Genomic DNA, 9,197 nt, shown 5'->3' with positions numbered 1-9,197 from the left:
GTGGAGAATAAAACCCACAGTTTGCTTTCTGAGCAGCTTCCTATTATCACATGGCCACTTAATTTTATTTCTATTCTCTCCAAGTTAAATAGAAAGACTGGCTCACAAGGGAGCTGCCATGTGCCTACAGACTGGGGATGTCAAGCAGAGAGACTCACTGTGCAAAGTTAATTTCAATTCCCGAGGAGCGTTTCACATTCCGGCTGGCTCTGACCCACAGTAATTAGCTGAGATAACTAATGATTACTTACTTATTCCTTGTAATTATCTGGATTTAATAATTTGCTGTGTAATTTATTAATTCGCTCATAATAGCCTTTCAGTACTGAGAATGGCTCCTTTAAAGGGGCAAAGCAGGAGAAATTTAGTGATTTTTTTTCTCATTGCCATAAATCTGTCTCCTGACAAATGTAGACTTCAGAACATTTCTATGGTCATAACTATCTGGAAACCTTTGTCTTCCTTTTAGTCCTATCAGAATACCAATCCAACTTTTTCCCCCATTCTGTCGCAGCCGCTCCCTCCATGCCAACTGGAAATTAAAGTGCAGTTGTGAGTTCTAATGTGGATCATTTACCTAGTGATACAAATTGTTTTCACCAAGCAACTGAAAAGACAAATTTCTAAACTTACTGTCATGACTTGCCTAGAAAAATCTAAGCCTTATCCTCTGAATAACATGCCTTTTAAAATCAAGTGAATTTTTTAATGCCCTTTCTACCATCCCCTCAAGAGCTTCCTCTATGGATTTATCAAAATGAATTGATTCATTTAAAGTTTGAAATAAAGCATTTTTACCACAAAATTCCAATTCTCTTGGCAAAACTCCAATTCTCTTGACAAAGTGAGATCCTAGAATCTGTCCTTGATAGTAAAAAGACTTCGCTACATATTTTTATTTATTTTAAACATATATTTTATAGAAAATAGGAAAGTACTACATTGTATGTAAATCCTAAATATTTCATTTGCTTTTTCATATTTCCATTATTTTCCCCCAAGTTATATGTCAATGGAACTTAATCTGATAAAGAATTGACCAACTGATTTAATGTCAAATATCCCAAGGAAACTGCACTACTTCTGGATAGTATTATAACCCAGTTGGTATAGAGAGTACTTACCTATCAGCCAGCCTTTACATGATCTTAGCTGTTAGACACTTATTCAATTCCAGTTTAGATTTAGATGATCACAATGAACAAAAAGATTTGACCACGTGCCTTTAACAAAGTTTTAAAAGATAAACTACACATTCTAAACATCCAGTTGAGGATGACTAGGTGTGCTGCTAAGTCAATTCATAAAATCTCTTTCCAATAAAATAGTAATTGTGGACCTTGAGGAAAAAGAATTTGGAAATCAGTCATGAATGCCAATGGATTTGATTGATATGACAAGGATCTTCAGCCATATTTTGCTATTTATCCATTTGAGTATTTTGAAAGTCAATGCAAAATGGATCTTTCTCAACAATTTGTAATGGTTTATTCCATTCTTACCTTTAATTTCTTCTTTAAGACCAATATTCTTATTCTTTCTAAATCTCTTTGGTTTGTTTTGGTATGTCTCTACAACTCTCATTAATAAAAAATCTCAAAATATATTTCTTTTTAAAATTATGCTTTTCCCATAAAAAACAACACATTTAAGCAGGATTAAATGATGGATATAATTTCCATCTTGTAGCCAAGAATGGTTTTTTAATCCTCGTAAATGCCATAGAGAATATGAACTTAAAATGTGATATAGTTGTAAAAGTCCAGGAACACGGAAGACAAAGAACACTTGGTGAATGAGGGGGGGAATACAGGCCTTCACTCTCAACTGTTGGAGTAAATGAATAGTTGCTGATATGTCACTTTCCTTACAAAAATCTTGGACAAATATGCATACATGCAAGCTATCATGTACTTCAAAACGTACTAAACAGAACTTCTATTTTATTTCTGTTCAATATATTTCTCAATTTCACAGGATTTCTCTCTTTATTTAAAGATGTCATATTTGACACCTGTCCGTCTTCCCCCTAACTGACACCCCTTTCTCTTAGTGTACATATCCTAGACCCTTAGATAATAACCACATCTGGGAAGGAGAAGGTGTTATTTATTGAAGATAATTTTTATCCTAGATCAACAAGCCTGATTTGCTGCACATTCAAGCCATTTAATTCATTTTCTCCACTCTCGAAAAAGTAAGCGAGCAGAAAGTTTGCCAGCTGGCTGGAACTCATGGTCAAATCTGTGTTGGAGCAGGGCTAAATCTTGTGGTTACTATCCGTGGTGCTGAAAACAGTACCCAGCATAGTGACATTGGAGGCTGGCTATTTGAAAAGACTTCCAGGAAAACCGAATCTAATAGGGGTGAAATGGAAGAAGATACTTTCAGCCTCTAAAATATAGGAATAAAATTAAACCAAAAATATCACTATATCTGAATTCACAACTCCTTCTTTTAAATCCCTACAACTTTCAATATTTCCTTATGCATCTATCTCATTATTGCTAAATGGACATATGGATTTTGGTTTCTTCAGGTGTCTTCTTTATTTCAATTATAAAAAAAAGAAGTCCCTCCACCCATTACCCATCCAACTTTCACAACTCTTTTTGTTACATCTGAAAATCATAATCAGTTTTCCAACAACATTTAATCCCAGTTTGAGTCACTATAACAATTTTAATTTCCTCTCAGGATGTTTCCTAACCTCATCATCAAAATAGGAAACATCCCAAGACATTTCCATACCAGAGGGGGTCACAGCTCAGGTTAGTAGAATTACCCCTGGAGGATGGCTTGGTTCCTTCCTCTTGTTTGACCTATAGATTAGTATGATGTTGTCATCACTAATGATGTAAATATCTAAATCAAAGCTTTCCTGAAAAAAAAACCATGAAAACCTAATATGTTTCTCATCTGTTGTAGGAAATCTGAAAATTATTAACATGGGTGAGGACATGTCTTTAAACTAGGATCAGAAAAAGAAAAGTCTGTGTATCAAGTGGGCAGAATTCTTTGTGCCAGACCACCATTAGACAGACTTCCACCAACTCTGATGTCTGGGTGAGTCATAGAAAGGGCATAGAAATTTGCTCCTTCCAACCACTCAGGACTTCTTTCTCAGCCCTACTCTGCCTATTGTAGAATGTGAATTTCCTTAACGGTTATGGGAAGTGGACAGAGAGAGGTACTTTACTTCATAACCCAGTGATCTAGGTGTTTCTTGCTCTGGCTTTGGGACACTCCTCTCTAAGAGAGGTGACTGAACTGAGAACTATGGTAGGCCAGCCCCTAGGCCTCACCCAGGATGTCCTACTCCCCCAACCAGGCCTTGACTCTTGCCACACCCAGTCTCCCAGTGGTACTGAAAACTGAACTGAGTTCCTTTCTTCCTTTTATCCATGCAATACCTCTGTTCACAAAGATTCTCTTTGCAGAATTATTCCAGATCTGGAGAAAGGATTCCAAGGGAAGTATTTGGAGCCAAATATTGTGATTTCATCTGGGCAGAAAAGCAAAGAACCCTGTGAGATAAGCTCTGGCTATGAGAAGGCTATTATAAACCTTGTTCTTTTACACTTCCCTAGAGAAACACCCCCTACTAAATTCAAGCTAAACTTTGATAACAACCACTCCCTAATAAACCATCAAAATGTGTTTCTACTTTTAAAAATCCCCCATAAAAATAATTCTCATGTAAACAACCAAAAACAACATCACATTTTTAAAGCCATTTAATTTTAATAGCATATTTTAATGAAAAAAGCAGCATACTTTGCCAACAAAACATTAAAATCAACTCTTCAATGAAAGACAATCAAACAGCACCAAAAATAACTTAACACATTACCATAGTAAATAAACCACCTATTAACAAAAACAAGAAACCAGGTCATATACAGAACTCAAGACTTCAGAGAGCCTCAAATGGAACAGCAATACAGCAAAATTTGTAAGAATATATCTATATGTGCATCATTTTGAATGAAATATTTACAATAGATAAGGTACTGGTCATCAAGTACCTAATTTTTTTTTGTTCCAAAAGAATTCTACCAAACAATGTGAATTTACAAGCAGTGCACTGTCTTTCTTATAGTTCAAATTAGTTTTTCTACAAACAAATCTCCAAAAGGAAAAATGGAAGGATTCCTGTAAATGTTTAAATGTAGTCAACAAAGCAATTGAAAACTAGAAGATTGAAGTACCTTGGTGAAATCTTAGAATCTGGAAGGGCAAACACCAAGTGGCAAATGCACCTAAGGCTAGAAAAGGATGCATCATAGTCATGCTTCCAACTGCTTCACTTCTTCTCTTCCATTAGAGGGGTGTGTGTGTGTGTGTGCGTGTGTGTGTAAGGGTGAGCGAGAGAGTGCATGTGTAGCGGGGACAATGTGGGAATCCCCATTAAATATGTAACAAAGTAAACAATACTTTGAACAGTGAATCAGGTCTACACGATTAAGACAGCCATTATTGAGTGCCGACTCACAAATCAGAACACTACCAGTAAAAACAAAGAAAAAACAATCTTCATTCAAAGTGAGAATATACAAATGGGCCAAAAGGAACACCATATAAGAGGAAGCTGTAAAAATTCAGTGAACTCATCAAACGTAAAAAATTTTTAACTTCACTAAGCATACGATTCCCCTGTTTCTTTTTTAGACTGATGCAGTTTAATTAATTAGAATGTGCACAAAATTAAGTTGCTAGAGAGATAAATTAATAATTTACAGAGGGTTGTTCGGCAATAATCTAATAATACTTTTCAAGATCAGTGAACACAGCAGGCGCAACTCCTTTCTTAAGCATTAACACTTCAGAGAAGGAAGAAGGGGATAAGAACCACAATAAAAATATATATATATAATATACAGTGTAAATGCAGAAAATCTGCCATCTTTTTTTAAAATTCAAAATACTTTAGAGATGTCTCTATCACATTAAGCATCAACTCTAGTTTAAAGTTTCAGTCCTGAATCAATTTCTATTTCTGAAAAATAGCTGCAAAGTGTACTTTTAAACTTGAACAAGGGCGATGTCTTTAAGAATAAAAACAAATCTTACTTGATCATTCTGGGGGCCTTTTAAAAGGCTGTCTCGTCTGCCTTCCTGCAAACAGCCAGCTCCAGACTTTCTCTGAAGAAGCCGAGGTGCCTTTTCCTGGTGGGGTGGGGTTAAAAGGGACAGCTTTGCTACAACTTGACAAATCCCTTCTTTTGTTTTTCTTTTCTTTGAGAAATCGGTTCACATTCTCACCGGGCTTGAGCTCAGTCGCTCGCTCTCCGCTCCCTCTCCAATCCTCCCTAAATCTGGATTCACATTTACTGGAATTGTTTCTGATCGCCAAAAGTGAAAAGAAAAGAGGCAAGGAGAGAGAGGGAGGGAAAAGAGGGGGTGAGGAGGGGGCTGTCCCTGGAGAGGCCAAGGGTCTCCTAAATGCCTGCAGAATATTTCATTCTTTTCTGTTTCTGCCTCTGGTTGCAAAACCAGACGCGCACCACGTTTTTCTTAAGGTCCAGCTTCTCCGCGATGGCGGCGATCTTCTCAGAAGAGGGCCGCGGCTGAATGGCGAAGTAGGCTTCAAGCGATCGCTTCTCTGGCGCCGCGATGGACGTGCGCTTGCGCTTCTTCTCCGCGCCGTTGAAGAGCTCTGGCTTGGTGAGCTTCTCGCGGTGGGACTTCTCGGCCTCCTCCAGCCACGCTTGCAGGATGGGTTTGAGCGCGATCATATTGTTGTGCGACAACGTGAGAGACTCGAACCTGCAAATGGTGCTCTGGCTGAGCGAGCCCACGCCGGGGATTTTGAGGTTGGCCAGCGCGGAGCCCACATCGGCCTGGGTCACCCCCAGCTTGATGCGTCGCTGCTTGAAGCGCTCGGCGAATGCTTCCAGGTCCCGGGGGTCGGCGTCCACGTCGCTCATGCAGCCCATGTGTGAGGGCAGCCCGTGCGCGTGGGCCATGCTGAGCGCTGCTTGGTGCATAGGGTTCATGGTAGCCATGTGCGGCGCGTGAGCTGGCGTGGACACCACAGCGCCGTCGGGGCCCGCCATGGCACCCAGGGCCAGCCCGGGGCTCAGGTGCTCCAGCAGCTCGCCCTCAAGCGCCTGATGAGGCTGGTGGTGGTGGTGGTGGTGATGGTGGTGGTGGTGGTGCGTGCCCGCCAGTGCCGACGGGTGCGAGATGGGCATCGACGAAGAGGAGGCAGCCGACGTGCACGGGATGGTGTTCATGGTGTGGTAGGTGGCGTCCGGCTTGAAGGGGCTGTGGTGGGGCGGGTGGTGGTGGTGGCTCTTGCTCTGGGAAACGATGTCCACGGCCGCGAGAGCCTCAGCGCGGGCCAGCAGACTCTCATCCAGCCCGCCGAATATATTGCTCTGCAATTGCAAGTAAAAGGCACACATTACGCTCAGCAGGGAATTGTGCGCACTCTCTCCGGAAGCCCCTGCCCAGCGCTCTACACAGCTGCCGCCCCTACAACATTCCCAGAACGTTAAAATAATAATAGTAATAGTAATCCTGAAAATGGGTGAGGAGGAGAGGAGGGAAGCCACCAAGAGAAGCCAAGAGTGCACGATGAGGAAGAAAGTGAGCCTAAAACACAACACAACACAACACGCGCACAGGCAACATCCCAAGTCATAAAAATTAATATGAAAGGAAAGACCCGCTGAATACATAAGAGATAGAGGGGGGGAAATTGGTTGGAGGTGTGGGGTGATTTGCTGTGCAGACATGAAAAAAACATCAAGCAGATAAAGGGGGCTGTCAAAATGTGCCTTTAAGCGGTGATTATGCAGAAATACGCACCGGTGGGGTTGGAAGACACGCTCGCCGCATCGCCTCGGAGCCGCCGCCGCCGCTGCTGCCACTGCTACTGGAGCTGCTGCTCCGGCCTCCACCGCCTCCGCCACTGCTGCCACCGCCGCCAGCATTGCTGGAGCTGCCAGGGGAGCTGGCGGAGGGCGCCGCGGGCCCGGAAGAGCCGGGCGAGGCGCTGTGCAGTGCGGAGTACTTGGGCTCCACGTGCAGGCTGCCGCCGTGCGGCATGCTGAACGCCTGCTTGCTGTTGAGGGACATCATCATCATCTTCCCTGCCCGCCCGGGCGCTCGCCCGTAGCGCACGCACTGGCTCCGACTGCAGGCACCCTCCCGAGAAGCGCAAGGAGAGAGCGGGAGCGGGAAGGGCGATTCAAAGTTGCGCTCACTCGCCGCCTCCTGTGAGCTCTGCGCTCCTTGCCGCGGCTACTCCTCCGCTGTCTCCGCCGTCAGTCTAGCGGATGCTGGGCTCCGCTTGCCGCTGGCTGTAGACCTGGACGCCCGAAACTGCCCCCGCGCCTCGTGGCCGCGGAGTTATACGCCCCTCTCCCTGCGCCTGCCCCCGCACCCTCCCTGGCCCTCTCTCCCTCGGGCGCGCCTCCGACCTCCCCTGCCAGGAAGCGCTGGTTTCTCCTGCTCCGTTTCTCGCGTCGCGCCTTCTCCCTCTTTGCTCCCTCCAGGCTCGGATCCTTTCAGCTTTCCTGACACCCGCCTCCTGCTCCCCCGCCGCGCCCTCCACTCCCCTTCCTGCCCCCGCCCGCGCTGCAATGCCACCGCCCCTTCCTGATGCCCCACAGCTCTCTTACATCAGTGCCCCGGCTCAATCCCACCCCACTGGCCAGGTCCACACTCCAGTCACGGGGCAGTTCCTACCTAAGAGCCGGCCTCCAGCCACTCCCGCTTTTTCCGCCCCGTCTCCGCTTCGCCAGGGAAAGAAACTCCTAAATAAAGTTATGGGCCAAGCCAGCCTTCAGTGGGTTTTTCCCTAGACTACTGGGAACGCCTCTTACCTGGCTGCCTCCCCAGCCTCCAGATTACTGCTAAGTTTCAGGCCTCCGCCCCCACTCGGCCCGCCCCTCCTGGCAGCACAGGTGACCCTGATCCCTGGCTCCCCGCCACGGCGGAGGACGCGAACGCTGCGGCGGACGCTGATCCTCCGCGCTGCTCTGGTCTTCCGCCTGGTGCGCGCAGCGGTTGGCGCTCTGCTCTGCGCCCCCTTGGCCCGGCGGGTGCCTGGTGCCGAAGAGACGTAGGGTCGACAGGGCTGCAGGGCTTTCTCTCACTCGGTTTCTCACAGCTCTCAGCGGATTGGACAGCCGCGGAGCCGGCCCGGGTAGCCTGTGCGCATGCGACTCCCCCACCCTCAGTCCCCATGTACTCCCCCCCCCCCACCACAGACACATACTCCTCTCCACCCTCTTTTTCTCTTCCTCTGAATCTTCCTCCCCCTCTTCCCTGTATCCAGTTCAGTGTGAGTTGAGTCTTGGGCGGATCCACTGGCAAACCCTGCCACTGGATTTATTATTCTTCATTAGCCACAATCAAAGGAGGAAGGGGCAACTGACAGAGGGAGAGGGAGGGCCAGAGATCACAGAGCGCATGTGCTGATGAACATCCCCCCCCCACACACACACACACAACACCAATACACACATACACACACACACACACGCCCTCAGGCGCTGGCACAAACCCCACTTATCTTCATTTCCACAGCCGCTCGCCGCAGAGAGAGCGTATTTTTAGCCAACACTTTGCTCGCACTTTTGTCTCAGTGCGGACCACTTTTCTTAGAAGTGGACACAGTTTAGTTCCAGTTGTAAAAGAAAGTGACAACCTCTTCTACACACACACACACACACACACACACACACCGCCTTCCTCTCCTACCCCCTCTGGTCTTGTCTCTACTTACCTCAGTGCGGGGGGCAGCTGTCACCTCCCTAGAGCACTGAAGGAGCGGGGTGCAGGCGAGAGTGAGAAGGCTTTGAGACTGGGACGCTGGAGCCTGCGGGTGGCCCGACCCGGACGGGGGGCGGCTGGGAGCAGGTGCAGGCGCACGGTGCCTGGGGAAAGCGAGCAGGTGCGAGAGCAGGCGGCAGGCCTGAGAGGCGCTGGCGCGCGCTGGGACAAAACAGAGTGGGAAGGAGCGTGGCGAAGGGGGGCCCTCGAGTGGTCAGCGTCCGGAAGCCCCGCGGCGGCAGCGAGTATGGGACTGCCTGTTCACCCATGACCTCAGCCAGGCGGGACGGCAGGTTCAAGTTGGGAGCACAGTCCTTGGCAGCAAAAGGCGCGCGACGGGCTCTGTCCATGGTCCTTAATTCCCTTGCTCTTTCCTGAGCTACTCCCGGGCTTGCTTTTCTCCTCCCCTC

At 46.8% G+C, this 9,197-nt stretch overlaps 1 protein-coding gene across 2 annotated transcripts; it reads right to left on the bottom strand.

The window, feature by feature from the left end:
* Positions 1–4,789: 4,789 nt before the first annotated feature.
* On the bottom strand, positions 4,790–7,361 carry POU4F2 (POU class 4 homeobox 2). Of its 2 annotated transcripts, XM_070506552.1 has the most exons (3): positions 7,005–7,361; positions 6,821–6,860; positions 4,790–6,393 (listed from the first exon to the last, which is right to left on the bottom strand). In XM_070506552.1, the coding sequence occupies exons 1-3, from the start codon at positions 7,093–7,095 to the stop codon at positions 5,442–5,444; spliced, it is 1,083 nt and encodes a 360-aa protein (XP_070362653.1). In that variant the 5' UTR covers positions 7,096–7,361; the 3' UTR covers positions 4,790–5,441. The 2 variants fall into 2 exon arrangements, with proteins under 2 accessions (XP_070362653.1, XP_014693810.3); XM_014838324.3 differs by having other exon boundaries at positions 4,790–6,383; positions 6,817–7,361.
* Positions 7,362–9,197: the final 1,836 nt, after the last annotated feature.

The sequence above is a fragment of the Equus asinus genome, chromosome 3, assembly GCF_041296235.1.
Source record: "Equus asinus isolate D_3611 breed Donkey chromosome 3, EquAss-T2T_v2, whole genome shotgun sequence".
Classification (NCBI taxonomy): domain Eukaryota; kingdom Metazoa; phylum Chordata; class Mammalia; order Perissodactyla; family Equidae; genus Equus; species Equus asinus.
The sequence above is the reverse complement of the archived record's forward strand: the minus strand, read 5'-3'. Positions and strand labels throughout refer to the sequence as shown.